Genomic DNA, 14,158 nt, shown 5'->3' with positions numbered 1-14,158 from the left:
CATCTCCAGGTTCTTGAATATAAAAGGCTTCAGAGCTGTCTCCCACCAGAAGCCAGGGTATTGGGGTGTTAGCAGTAAAAAAGAACATCTTTACCAACTAACACTACTCCTGTTTAATACAGGTAGCCTCTGTTGCTCCAACATATCACTGAAGTCACTAAGTAGTAATATAAAGAAGTCTTAAACATCTCGATGGCTACACCAGGCAGAAACTGACTGTTAGCTGCAATCTGAGTGAGGGTACAAGGAAGCATGGACCACCAATTTGGGTAGAGAAATTTTTCTACCAAGTAGCGCAATTGCTCTGTGTGATTATCTGAAGTCATCAATGCTACCTGCTGGCCAGCTCCCTTATAAGCTTTCCTGGCTCCTACCACATCCTTAGGTTCAGTCAAAGAAGCAGAAGAGTTGCACAAAGGATATCTATCATATCTTTATTTACATATCATGGGAACACACATGCAACATGTCACAGGATTTACTACAACGGAACAGTCTGTCCCTATCTCCTGTTACCAAAAACTTTATTTTTGGCTCACTAGGAAAACTATCACTTCCCCAGAAAGCTCCTAAAAATAATCATTAAAAATAACAGACTTGGCAGGATAACTAAATGAGTGAGAGCTGCAGGCTGGATGTCTTGCCACATCCTTGCAGAAACCAGGTGGTTCTCCTGGAACAAGAAAGGAAGGGAGGAAGGAAGGAAAGAAGGAGTGGGACTCGGTGGTCCCAAAGAAGGCAGGTAGAAAGTGGTAGTGTGTAACATCTAGGGAATATCTGTCTGTAGCAGGGAATGAGGGAGAGAGCAAGAGTTCTGTCAGAAGGTCCCCTCTCATCCAGACAGCCAGCTTCCTGCTGATCCATTTCCCAACTTTGATTCCATCTGGAGGCTACAAGCTTCTTATTGTCTATGAACCTCTGACCCTTAAGGAGGATCTACCTTTCTTCTCAAGCAATAGTTAAGGGGTAATGTTTAAGCTCAAATCCCCTTTGGCCTGAAGGATCTTGCATATCCTCTGTTGAGAGGAGGAGATGAAACTGCAGAGCCTTTTCTTGCCAGGACCATCAGAACGGTAGTCATGATCATCTCTTACTAACCAGGGGAGGGGACCCAGCTCAATGACAGGAATGTGCTGAGGGAAGGGAGGGGGAATGCAGTCCTGATATGGAAAAGGCTGAGGCCACTCTATTTATAATTAACATGAGCTTCAGTCTTGTTGGAACCTGGCATGTTCAGAGCCTGCAGCTTCAGTCATTTGCTTGACTTCTTCCTCTAAATCCCATTGCTAGGTATAAACAGTGTGACCCCAGCTCCTGACCATCCAGGCAGGAGTCCCACCCTCCTAAACATTAATGAATGATCCCTGCTCTCCGTTGGCTGATTCGGGCTCCACGCAGCGCCCTTTCCTCCGGGTCACTCTTCGGTTCCGGTGGAATTTGGCATAACAGCGTAGCCCTATGGAAAAGACATACATAAGTGAGCAGGAGGGACCAGGGCTCACTACAGCAATAACATCCAACAATTAGCTCTCAACCTCAGTTCCTGACAGAGCCTGCTGCAGCGGGGACAGTCCCAGGGCTGGGAAGCCTGGGCTGTGTCAAATGAGGTGGCAGAGAAATGCCTCACATGGGCAGGGCATATTGCTTTCTGGGCACCGCTGTTCTCTTTGGCTCACTGCTCTGGTGTGGGATTCATTGGCTCAGGCAGAAGGTTTCACTGGCTTCTTGAAATACCAATGAATTACCCTGATTGTTTCCAGTGATTTTATGGAAGCCCTGCTTGGTTTCCCCCTATTATTTCCCATTACTGTCTAAGTGATCTGTCCATTGGGAAATTACTATAGACTTAATGTGCAGCAGCAATGGCTGGGGAGCTCCCCTTGCTATTTATTTATCTGAAGCTTCAGGACGGGAAGGACGAGACTTTGAAGTGTTATTACTGGGAGGTCTGATCCGAAGCTCACTGCTGATCTTCAGTTTCTCTGTTTTGGATGCTCGAAGTGCAGGGTCTGAAGGAAGCTATCTGATATAGCACTGATGAATACTAAGGGGGAAAAAAGGCATTTTATTTGTAAAAAACACGAATACGTATTCTCCCATGGCAGTGGAAGGCAATGGGAGCCTCTGGTCAGGGTAACTCCTCCATTCTGGCACCAATAGATTTATCTTTGGTGTCTATCATCTCACCAGAATGCGTAGCTAGTTGGGCCAGACAGGGTACAGCCTATGTGTAAATAATTCTCATGAAAGCCCTGATTTTCAGTAGCCCAGAATCTGGTCATTGGTGTTGGCAGGAGCTGATTTGATCATCCTAGAAACTGCAGTTCTTTTTACTTCCAGAGCAGGCAGCAGATAGCAACAGTGCCAGCACCCCCAGAGTGAGGGAAGCTGAGGATTTATAGCTTTTATAATGAGACAGCCCATAAACTGTCCTTGAGTACTTGTACACGGGAGACCCAGCCGATGTCACAGGTCACTGCGCAGCCTTTTGGAGTGCACGTCCCTAGGCTACGTTGAGACCCGCTACCTTGAAGTTGGGTTTCTGATCCTCATTACCAATCCCCTCAGGGCACTCTGGCCTCCCAGAAGGAGAGCACACAAGATCAGAGCTCTGCTCTTATCCAAGCATCTTGTCTATCTTATCTGGACCCTACATCTCTGGGGATCTTTTTAATGCTACAGAGGATGCACATTTGGCATCAACTTATAAGCTTAAGTATAAAGCAGGGCCGGGGGCAGCCCTCGTTAGTCTTGCGGACACAATTTTCTAGGCTAATCTATCAGAACATCATCTCTGATGAGGAACCTCCAAGTGTTACATGACACACCCAAGGTGAAGACTATCATTTAACATTGCAAGTCCAGAAAAGGAGTCTGTTTAACTGCGTAAAAAGGAGGTGAATGACCTGGTCAAAGTCACTAGGTACCTAACACAGGTCACAAAACTTGGCAACCAGAGTTTTGTTCTGGCAGATAAGACCCAGTGCCTGGCGCTGATCCTGAACATGCTCGGACTAGAAGAGTGCCTTTCAACATCTTCATAACGCAACTGTCTATTAAGGGCTGCTGTGGATTCTTCAGAAATAGTTTTAACAAAAGTCTGTGTCCTGCCCACACCTACTAAATTGCTACAAGTTCAGTTGAAATTAACTCAGGAAAGCCAAACTAGGCATAAGGTCATGTAAAAGAAGAATAGTACTCTGTTTTTATAACCTGTGATACTTGAAAGCACTGATGAAGTGTTAATATATCGTGGCTTCTTCTGTTAGGTTTGTAGTTATCAGGCTTTTTCTTTTCAAGAGGGAGAACAAGATATCCCAGATGGCTCAATGGTCACATTGTGAGTCAGTGGCAAGGAAAGGCTAATAGCTGCAGAGCTTGGCTACGTACAGACTGCTATTCCAAGTCAAAGCAGCCAACTATGAAGCCAGCTGGAAAAGGGAGAGCAAAGATCTGAACTCACCTTCAGTGCACATACAGTCATCGTAACATTTGTTGTTAAGGCCTCGATTGTGTGGTTTGCAGAGGTGTTCACGCAAGTCGCAGCAAGAGCCTGCAACACAGGAACGAGGGTCAGCACAGCTCATTTATCCCCTTCCCTTGTAGGGCTACCGACACCCATGACAGTTCCATGGTACAGACGTCATCTGTTTCCACAACATGCCTAGAGAGCCTCGCCCCTCCCTCTGCATATCACTTTCTATCAGTATTAGAAATCAGGATACTTGTACTAGAATCTGGAATGGATTTCAAACAATCTCATATTTAGAGAAATGACTCTACCAAGCTGATCCTGACCTGGGAGGCAGTCAAGGTGATGATCACATGGCTCTCCTTCAGCCGTCACAGTTTCATTTCCGCTGTTGGGGCTCTTACTGCGGCGTTTTTCTATGGAAAAACCAGATGGTAACAGAAAATTTCATGCTAGTGTTTTTATTTTGGAGACTATATTGTTCTAGGGTAAAAACAGCCTCGAACTTCAAGAGTTTGAACTCTAAACCTTCATAGTCTAATCTCCTCCCTATTTCTCAACCCTCCATCTATCATTTTTTCTCTGCCCTCAAACTATGCATCCAAAATGAGAAACATTCTGAAACTGAGCACAAAACACAATCAGCATTAAGCTTTTTCTCTCTTTCCCCACCACTATGATCTGACATCCTTCAGCACATCTGCGAACACTAACCATGGGACAAGCCTTACAGAATAAATGACTTTTGGGAAAGAGGACAGGGAGGTTTAGCACCTTTCTTTTTAGCAGATGGCCACATTTCTGGTTTGAGATCCTCATAATCTGTCCAGTCAAAGAGTGCCATATCTAGGGTGGGCATCACATCCCCATCTTGCCTGAGGCGGGCCTGCAAACCACAAGAAACCAAAGAAACAACAGATTACACTTCTGTAGTGACACTGAAGTCTGCAAATCTTCCTGGTGCTTTTAGACCTTAAAAAGGCTTTATGAGTTCCCCCCCGCCTCTACCCCATCTTGTCCACTGGGAATTCTTGGCATCTCATTTTCAAAAGGGAAGAGCTTTCCCCTGTCACAGCTGAAGCCAAGAGAGAAGTTTCCATTCTTTCTATGTGAGGACAAAAGGCAAGCAAGGAGCATTAGGACATGCTGCCTCTCCAGCCAAGTGCTCCTACTGCCTCTCTGGTCCTCGAAGCTGAATGAAGATGGCTAGCTAAGGGGCAGGTAGGGCAGGAAAGAGAAGCAACTAAAGGAACCATTTATGAAGAAGAGGTGTTTAAATGTCTCCATGCTTTTGAGGGAGGGCTTTAGTGTTAAGCAAGCATTTACCTCTAACTGAAAAAAAACCCACAACAAAAAACTGGACCTTATCTGCAGGAGATTTCTGTCTGCATCAAATGTACAGTGCAGTTGCCAGCTGTCTCTTTACCTGTGACCGTGGTGATGTGGCTGGAAGAACAGGAGGCTCTTCTGTGGAAACAGCTAGTTCAAGTGCAGTGATGAGAAGCATGGTGGGAGTCAGACTTGTAGCTTCCTCTGCTTGGAGGTTTTGAAACTGTTCTTCAAAGCTTTCAGGTTTCTTGTACAGGGAGCTTGGCCCAGCATCAGGAGTCTTCCCTGCAGAGGGCAACAGGTACAGTAGCATTAGCTTTCTCATCCCTTTTCTCTCTGTGTGGCATAGATTTGAGTCAAAGGAATTCAGATTTCATTCAGCTGCTGACCAGCGTGCTACCACCCTGAGCTGCTGTTTAGACCAGTGTAAAACAGAGTCATGTGCTATTAAAGTGATAGATCAGGTCCAGAGTATATGCATCTTGATTTTTACACACTTAAGGCATACATAATCATGCTTTCTTGAAGATATTTCTATCTCTTGCTTAAGAAGCAAAGGATTTCTTCTTCTGGTCTCAATAATACAAAAGGTACCTGTTTAACCATTTTTAAACCAATGGATTAAACTGCTGCAAATACCTGTGAACACATTCTCATTTGATTTTAGTAGTGGGTTACTTCAATTCAGCTCAAGTCAGGACCTACCTAACTTGAAATAAGAATATCTTCACAGTCTGATCCCTGCTTTTCCCAAGTATTAATTTAAATATAGACCTTAAGTTAAACCAAAGAAACAAGGCCTGTTTTGTTGTTTGCAAATATTGCTTCAAACCAGCTTTGTTGCATACTCTTCTGTATTGCTTAACATGAGTTGTTTAGTCAGTTTAGCTGGAACTCAAGGACACTGACACTCAGCCTGTCAAATAGTGTAGATTGACACAAATTGCCTGGCTTTAATAGAACTAAAGATTTACCACACTGAGCATACCATACCACAGAGACACACACCCACAACTTGACCTGCAAAGGAAAGCAATTCCAGTTAGAAACAAGCAACATAAAGTAATTAGTGCAATTTCACATGTGCAAAATTTATATTTTTGTAGTTCAGCATAAATATAGAAGAATACAAACTCTGATGAGAAGAAACTGATCTTCAAGTGAAGTAGAGGTTTTGTATTATTTCTAGTTCTGGTCATGTTTTGAAGTCAGTGGAGAGACTGAGCATGGCTTGGACACGTTCATAAATTGAACCATTTTCTAAAAAAAGCAAAAAAACAAAGCAGGCCACCCCAAAACAACCCCTCAAGTCCTAGGAACTTTCAGATCTCCCCCTGTAAGGCAAACAAGGTCATTTTCACAAAATTGCAGCCAGCAGTAAAAACCTCTGGTTCTGGAGTTCCCCTTTTTTCTTGTGCCTCTTTTGTTTGGCAGATTTCTCCCCAGAGCAGGCACACATCCCACACCCTCCACACACCCATGTGGCTCAACCACAGCTGCATCTTCTTGCCCTCACACAAGTGACACTCATTTCAAGTGACCCAACAGCTTCAGCTTCCCTTGGAGCTCAAATACCTCTGTGGTGTTTCAGCCTGTCCCTGCGGCTGTGTCGCCGGTGCTCTCGGTTCTGCTTCTTTCCTCTCTCAGACCCAGGGGACTGGTTCTCCCTCTCAGGATATGGGAACTCAAAACCCAGGAACACCTCCTTATTCTGTTTCAGGGCTGCTGGCTGTCCCTCTGCCACCAGCTCTTCCACAGCTGGAGCTCCACTACCCATTCTGAGGGCCTCTTCTGCAGCCGGCCGCCCTCTAGAAGGCATGGCATGGACCCTCTCCTTCTTGGCCAAGCCATGCTTGTGGTGGTGCCCACTTCTGGGCTGCTGCTGCAGCCACATCTCTTGGTTTTGAAGGTGGTTGTTGTTCTCCGGGACATTTTTGAGCTTTGTGCCAGGGTCCAGGGAGATGGCAAGGCTGATGTCAGAAAGAACCAGCACACACAAGAAAAGAGAGAAAGTGGAAGAAGTTGCCATAATCCTGGGTGCTCTGCCTCACCTGCCATTAAAAAATAAGAAGAAAAAATAAGCAACCAACTTCTAGGAAGTGTAAAGGCAAGCAAGATTCATATCTAGGTCACTTAGATGAAAACAGTTAGGGTGGCCAGAGCTGGAAGTGATTTTTTTTTCCCTCCTTGGTTACCTCCTACTCTCCCAGCCCTGGTTACAGCAGCTGAGACACACGTGCAGGGCCTGCAGGGCTGAGAGGTCCCAGTTTCATGTGCAAATGAGGGCCATCAATCAGTAGGACATTTCCCTTTGATTCCTGACGAGCCCCCCTTCCCTCACATTCACAGCCTACCATCTGAGGGGCTGGGGAGGCCGGCTCCTGCAAGCCACAGCTCCGGAGCCGCCTACACAGCACCAGCTGTCTGGCCAGGGCTGTTGGCTGCCAGGTTGGCATCCTGGGCCTAGCTGGCACTGGCCCCTCCTCACAGCTGGTTTCCTTGCAATGAAGATGTCAAGATGAACAGAACTGGAGGCAGATGGCAGCCTCGCAGGACCAGCAACAGCTCTGAGCAGCTCAAGTCAGAGAGACATGTGCATACGGCTTCAGGGTGGCTGAAATTGGTCAAGGGAAGAAAAAGCACTGGAAATTTTGTCCTGATACCTCACAACATAGCAGGGAAACAAATCTGCTGTCAGCAGAGCAAGGGATGCTGGTCTAAAGATCAAGGGGCAGGGAGGCAGACTGAGTTTTCTCTAGGTTGTCCCACTTTCCCTTCCTGACCCTGCACAGCCTCATCCCATCAGGTGAGGCTGTCACTGGGAGGGCAATTTAAGTCCAAAGAACACCGAGACAGAGTCCCTCACCACAATTGCTGCAGACTATTCTCAGTCATTCTTCTTCACCGTAATATTTTTGAGAGTCTTCCTTCATCCCTGTGTTTGTGTTATGAGGCATGGCTTTGGGACATTGCACAAATCAGACATTTCTCCAGTTTGGTCATTTTCTCCTGTCCTTTCACACAAAACAGGGAAAGGGGTTTTCAGCATTTCCAGTGGAGCCTTGGGTAGCTTTCTCAGAGTGTCCCTCTCAGGCTGGGCAGCATAAAGGCATGGTTAAACCCAGAGTTGCCTGTGACACTGACAGTGGAAAACCAGGCCTATGCTTACATTTGAGAAATACTGTCACAAAGTTAGAGCCACAGCTCTTCACTCAACCTCGTCCTCATCTTTCCTGCACCTCAGCTGCCAGTTGCACCTGATTTCCATCTGCCTGTTCACCAGGTGAATCACTTTGCTGCATAATTACAGTGGCTTATACTCCCTCCTACAGGTGCTTTGCTGTTTGACTGGCCATTGTCCCCTGTGAAGGGCAGCAGGTAACATCCTCTGAGGCCAATCTCAGTGCCTTTTTGGGGAGCTGACAGAAGACACCCTAAGAATAGCCTTGGCTCTTCCTTTCAATCTGAGACAGATGTGGTGTGTTTTGAGTCAGTGAAGCCTCTACCATCATAGAGGCCCCAGTCTCATAGAGCATTTGGGGAGTTTAGAGGGAGATATCTTCATCCTCTAACTGAAAAGCCTGCTCACTCACTAGCTGATTCTGCCTTTCCAAGATTCATCTCTGTTATGGCTCAGAGCCTGGGAGCAAATTTTCACCCTGGAAAGAGGTAGGCAGCACAGGGGCCTTCTCTTTAATGCGCTGTCTGAAAAGCAGGTCTTTCTACTGGCCACAAAGGACAACAAACTGCTATTTGAGGACTGATTTAGGAGGTGCCTGGTAGCTCATTTGCTGAAGGCAATAATACTATGAAATAGTATTTTATTGGCAGCTACCCTGGGACAAAGGAAAACCAGACTGACAGCTAAATCTATTAACAAAGCACTTGAAGTCCTGCTTCAAAACCAATGGAACAAACAGCAACCAAACAAAACCCAAGCTCTGCATCCACAGTCTTTGTTTTTTCCTAGGATTTTCTCTTTAAGAACCAGAGCAAACCAGCTGGATCAAGGCATCACTCAGAACAACTCAAAGAGCTAGAAACAGCATCTTACCTTTTCATCTGTAGGCAAAATACCAAGAGGAGAGAACAAGTGCAAAGAGAATGCGAGGCAGGTGTCTCCAATCTCACTCACACAGACATGGGCCCTTTGATGGTGAACCTAACAGACACATTAGCTGCAGATTCTGGTTTTCAGCAGGAGCTAGAAAGCAGCTAAACGCTGCAGGGCAGTTAAACAGAAGGTCTTCTTCAAAGTGTAAGGGGCATTTATTTAAGCTGCCCAGCTGTCTTGTTGGCATCACACAGGATGAAAGTGCAGCTAGAGCACATGGGTTGCCTCATCTCTGCACTGGCTGAGAGGGCAGGCTAATGTGCTGTGTTACTGTGTCACTGGCAATCTTGCATTAGTAACACAGATAAATACCTCTACTGCACTGTTGTCGGGGGAGATCTGAGCTGTTTGTCAAATCAAAACAGTGCACGGACAAGTTTTGGTACCTTGGGTTAATGCAACACTGCTGTGCTAGAGGCACAGAAGTTCCATCCTTCTCTTAACCACTTGTTTCCATGCCCTGATCTATCTTTTACTTCAGAAACCTCTTCCTACCTCCTTTGTTTTTCTTACCCTACAGAAGCCATAAAGTTCACACTTCCAAAAGGCAGGTAGGTAACACAACAGCATCCCTAGTTCTCCTCGGTGTTTGGGTTCCTCAATGTCTGAACACCAAACTCCACCCTCTCCTCTGTCAGGACCACAGTCCACAGAAGATCACCATGCTAGCCCTGGGCTTGTTGGTCTGGGTGACAGCAGTGTTCTCCTGCTGCTGATGCACCTTTTCTGCAAAGGGTGAAATTCTGCCCTGAGGCATATGAAAGACAGAAAGAAGTCTGGCCTTGTAAGATGTCTTTCCTAAATTGCTCTAAGACAAACACACGTGTTACAACAAGTGCAGTATTCATCCTCTTCTTAGGGTTTGTATATTAATAAAGGAAATTGCTGAAGTACTCACCAACTTAAGCTGCCCCTGTAGTTCTTCACAACACCAGACCTACATCCTCCTTACTCCACCCAATGCCTTGCACTTCCTTTCTATACCCTCAGGATTATAAGCCACCTGCCTCTTGAGGTAGCAATCTGCCTACTAACAAGAAAATGTGTAAAGCAAAGATAAGGTCTCAGAGCTACCCAGGGTGCAAGCTCAGGGCTGATGAGTGAGTTGCAGTGCTGTTTCTCAGCCACTATTTCTGATCCATTTTGGGTTAGTAGTGGATGGTCACAATCCTGTAACGGAAATTAGGGTATTTTTGCATCCTAGGTAACTTTCCTTGAGGGCTGTCTCTTTCTCTGAACTCACTGATACAATTGCTATAACTCTGCTCTCTGCTTGTAATCCTGCAAAGCAGCCAGGGACTGAGTAGGTACACAGAAACTCAGGCATGTTTTCCCCTATAAATACAGTTATGTCACCTTGGCTCTGAAATAGGCTCTGAAACTGCCCCTGCTGCATTTGTTTTGTATTTGACAAAGCAGGAACATCAGATAATCTACATTCATTCACATATCTCACTTAAAACATGATACCTGACAGTCCTAGCGTTAACTTTTCACCTATGTTCTTCATGTCACAGCCAAGAGGAATGAAACTCTTGAACCGAGAAATAGAGAATATCAAGATCCCTTATCACCCCAGACCACAACTAATGCAGTTTGTCTGCTGAAGGGTTGAACCAAGCTAGACCCAAGCATGTATGCTGGGCCAGATTTCTCTTTGGCTCTGATAAGCTCAGACTTTGGCAGGCGTGCATAAAGATTTCCTGGACTGCAGACAATCCCAAGATGCAGCAATAGACAAAGTGTATGTGCATCTACATGGGTGTTGTGTGTATGTGCATGTGTGGCAGGGATGACAATAAACCCAGCTTCGTGTGCCAGGCTCCCTGTAAATAAGAAGCCATAGGGTGATGGATGGGCTTGGGAAGGCCTGGAGCAGATCGGACGGGGTAGGCTCTATGGTAGCTGACATGCAGAGAGCTGGCTGGAGCCAGGAGGATGGCATTGTGCAGATAAATGAGATTTCACTTCCCTGCTGGGTCTCTTTCCATCTGTTTTTCTGTATCTGGAGGCAAATGCTGGGAAGCTTCATAAACAATCTGCCAAGAGACCTTCCCATTTCAAAGGGCTCTCTCCCAGCTTTCTAGGGTCCCCCAAAGCGGACAGGTAATCTTATATGTACCCTTCTCTTTTCTTCCCTGGGGCAAAAGTAATAACACTTTTCTTCTCTCCAACATTTCTTGCCCACTCACTTTGTAAAGAATTTTTTTTTTGCTGCTGGCCCAGACATCCTTGGGGTGACAGAGTCCCCTGCTCACACATCTCCAGTCCCTTTGGGTCCCTCTTCGGAGCTGCCCTCCTTTCTTAGGCTTCCTTTATCTATCATCACCTTTCCTCCCTACCTTGCCTTTCATATTTATCTGACTCCACAGTTTCCTTGTCCCTCGTGACTGTGTTTGGTGTGAGAGATTTCCCCTCTGCAGATGTTTAGGCTAGGCTACTTGAATCCTGCCACCACCCTTTGAAATATCTGCTTTCCTTTGCCTGTGTTGTTTTCTCTCACTTCTTGCCATCACCAAACAGCACTCCATTGTATGAAGGCCCAAATTCACTAATGCACTAATGGCACTAGTGGCACAAGAGACAGGACATCGAGATTCAGGCTCGCAGGGGGTTGAGTAGTGGCTGTAGCTGCCCCTGTGCCTCCACCAAGCACCTCCCTGGGGCAACTCATATCCAGCCACCACTTGAAATGGGACTCCCTCAACATTAGTTGAAGGGCTGGAACTGGGACTCTGCTTTCGCTGACCCACTGGCCCAGGCAATCCCTTCCCCTCACCAGTCAGCTCTGGCTGACAGACTGCGCTCTGCCCTCCTAACCACCGAGGACAGAAGTGGCTTGTTCACATAGCACGGACCCAGGAAATACTCTCTCTCGCAGCCCAGACTTGTGAGTAAGCTGGCAGTTTTGTACTTGGCAGTTAGTCACTGCTAAGCTCCAGCACCCTGGCTCTGATGAACACCGGACACCTTGCAAAGCCTTCAAGTCACCACATGCCTCTCCCCTTCAGCCACAGCCATGCCAGCCCTTCTCCTGTGCCCACCCTGACCTGCATGCTCTGCTGCTCTCAGTGTTGGTACCCGAGCGGGGGGGGTACAGCACCAACACCCCCCAGGGACAGAGCTGCCCAGCAAGTCACCTTCTTGAAGGGGAAGAGGGGCACATGAATGAATATGCAGTACCCTCTGCTCTGCTTCCCTCTGGGACTTCACAGAGCGGCTGACACAGCCATCATAGGCGACCTGCTATCAGACTCTACTCTACCCAATAATGAGATTAAAATAGCAATGAGTCTGAGATTAGCATCCAAGATATAGTCGCTTGCTGTCAGCGCAGCAGAGAAGACTCTCCAGTTTAATGCACAATGCCTAGTGACAAATGAGACACAATCAATAGCAAAGGTCATTGCTCACCCAGCTGGAAAGCACCCGCCAGTGTGACAGGGAAGAATGGGGGCAGATTTGGCCCGATCTTCACTGGGGGCACAAGCGGATGTGTCCCGACTGGCAGAACAGTTAGGCTGTGCTTTCAACATTTTTCCTTGCATGTCATTCTCACTTTGAACCAAAATGTGTAGGATTAATGCCTCCTTCTGCAAGGGAGAGGAGATGGGAATACAAAACCATTTCCATTAAGCCCTCTGGTTGACGGAAGACTTCAGGTGTGAATTGGATAAATGTCACTTAAATCCTACGTGATGAATTACTAGCTGTAATAAGCAATTAGCTGATGCCAAATTGATTTAATTCAGAAACGAGATCTCACTTTTATCATCAGAGGAATAGCAGAGCACGGGTACTCAGGGGCTCGGTGCATGGCTCTGCAAACACAATGCCTGGGTGGGAAAAGCCTCCTGCACCCCTCGGCCACTTCCCGCAGCAGCTCTGGCTCAGAGCCGGGACGTACCCCTGGGGTGCGCGGGGCTCGGCGGGTACCTGCCAGCGGGCCGGTGCCTCTGTCCGAGGCCGCCTTGCTCTCAGGGAAGGGCAGAGCCATCTGCCATCTCGGGACGGAGCTTGCAGTAGCCCCCGAGGTAGCCGGGACCCGCAGCGGGGTGGTGGGGCGCAAGCCCCAAAGCCCGCTCCGCACCCCCCTGCGAGGTGCCCGGCGCTGCACACCGCGCCGAGGCGAGCCGGGCGGCGGGAGCGCCGGGAGCCCGCTCCCCGGCACGGCTGACAATGGGGCTGGCTGGAGGCTCCGCGCACCGGCCCCGCTCCGGGCTCGGCTCCCGCCACCCGAGGTACCGCGCACCGAGGGCGTCCCGGCGGCGACAGCCTAGAGGCGGCGGTACCGGGGGTCCTCGTCACCCCCCGCCCTTTGTCTCCTCCGGGGCGCACGGAAAGTGGGGAAGGTGTCGTCCCCCCCCTCCCGCTCCTCCCCAATCCCGGTGAAAGCAAAGGGAAAGCAGCTCGGTGGAGCGCGCACCCCCGGGCTGGGCGCAAGGTGAGCGCGGAGGGGGCAGCGCTGCCTACCTGGGCGCAGCTCCTCGGTCTGGGCTGAGCCCGGCGGGCAGGGCCGGGCAGGGCAGCGGCTGTGCGTGCAGCGGGAGGGGAGGCAGGTCTGCCGGGGGGGCAGGGGGGTGTTCAAACCCGCGAGGAGGAGAAGGAGGAGGAGAAGGAGGAGGAAGAGGAGGAGGAGGTGGAGACAGGGGGAAGGCAGTGGGGGAATGTGGAGAGGAACTGGGGACGTTGGGAATCCCGGGGGACTGGGGTGCATGGTACGGGGGGAGGTGGGACTGGGAGGGGCTCAGGGGGTGCTGGGCGCGGGGGCATGCAGGGGGTGCTGTAGGGGGGTGCCCGGTGCGAGGGAGGAGGAGGAGAAGGGGACGGGGGGGGTGCGGGTGCGCAGGGTGCGCGCTCCCGCGGGGCGGGTGGCAGGAGCAGTCCCGGCCCCGGGTAGGCACCGGGGCAGACAAAGGACGGAGACAAAGGCGGGGCGGCCCGGCCCGGGTGGGATGGGATGGGATGGGGTGGGGTGGGGTGGCGGCCGGGCCCCGCTCACCTGCACGGGGGGACGGGCCGAGCACGGTGCCCCCGGTTCCCCACAGGGGCTCCCCCGCGTCACGGTAACGGGACGGGAAACCGGGCTGGGGGAGCAGCGTCCCCCGCTCCCTGCGCCGAACACCCAGCCCCGCTGCAGCGGAAGGTGTCGCGGCGTGGGGAGCGCCGGCCAGGGACCCGCGGGGGGCGGCGGGTCAGCACCGGGCGGCGGGGACCTGCCCCCCCCGGCTGCTGCCTCCCGC

At 49.4% G+C, this 14,158-nt stretch overlaps 1 protein-coding gene across 4 annotated transcripts; it reads right to left on the bottom strand.

The window, feature by feature from the left end:
• Positions 1–420: 420 nt before the first annotated feature.
• DRAXIN (dorsal inhibitory axon guidance protein) lies at positions 421–14,154 on the bottom strand. Of its 4 annotated transcripts, XM_074848329.1 has the most exons (8): positions 13,918–14,154; positions 13,389–13,476; positions 6,377–6,852; positions 4,899–5,086; positions 4,247–4,358; positions 3,799–3,888; positions 3,464–3,553; positions 421–1,456 (listed from the first exon to the last, which is right to left on the bottom strand). In XM_074848329.1, the coding sequence occupies exons 3-8, from the start codon at positions 6,828–6,830 to the stop codon at positions 1,344–1,346; spliced, it is 1,047 nt and encodes a 348-aa protein (XP_074704430.1). In that variant the 5' UTR covers positions 6,831–6,852; positions 13,389–13,476; positions 13,918–14,154; the 3' UTR covers positions 421–1,343. The 4 variants fall into 4 exon arrangements, with proteins under 4 accessions (XP_074704430.1, XP_074704431.1, XP_074704432.1 ...); XM_074848330.1 differs by lacking the exon at positions 13,389–13,476; XM_074848331.1 differs by lacking the exon at positions 13,389–13,476 and having other exon boundaries at positions 6,377–6,771.
• Between the last annotated feature and the right edge of the window lie 4 nt (positions 14,155–14,158).

The sequence above is a fragment of the Strix aluco genome, chromosome 22 (assembly GCF_031877795.1).
Source record: "Strix aluco isolate bStrAlu1 chromosome 22, bStrAlu1.hap1, whole genome shotgun sequence".
Lineage (NCBI taxonomy): Eukaryota > Metazoa > Chordata > Aves > Strigiformes > Strigidae > Strix > Strix aluco.
The sequence above is the reverse complement of the archived record's forward strand: the minus strand, read 5'-3'. Positions and strand labels throughout refer to the sequence as shown.

What these genes read in the sequence shown, in the direction of transcription:
- DRAXIN (XM_074848329.1), bottom strand. Translation starts at nt 6,830, where the DNA reads ATGGCAACTTCTTCCACTTTCTCTCTTTTCTTGTGTGTGCTGGTTCTT. An exon ending in CCACATCACCACGGTCACAG is followed by an intron (nt 4,359 to 4,898) that starts GTAAAGAGACAG and finishes TGTGGTTTGCAG; the next exon opens with GCCCGCCTCAGGCAAGATGG. An exon ending in TGACTGTATGTGCACTGAAG is followed by an intron (nt 1,457 to 3,463) that starts GTGAGTTCAGAT and finishes TCTTTTCCATAG; the next exon opens with GGCTACGCTGTTATGCCAAA.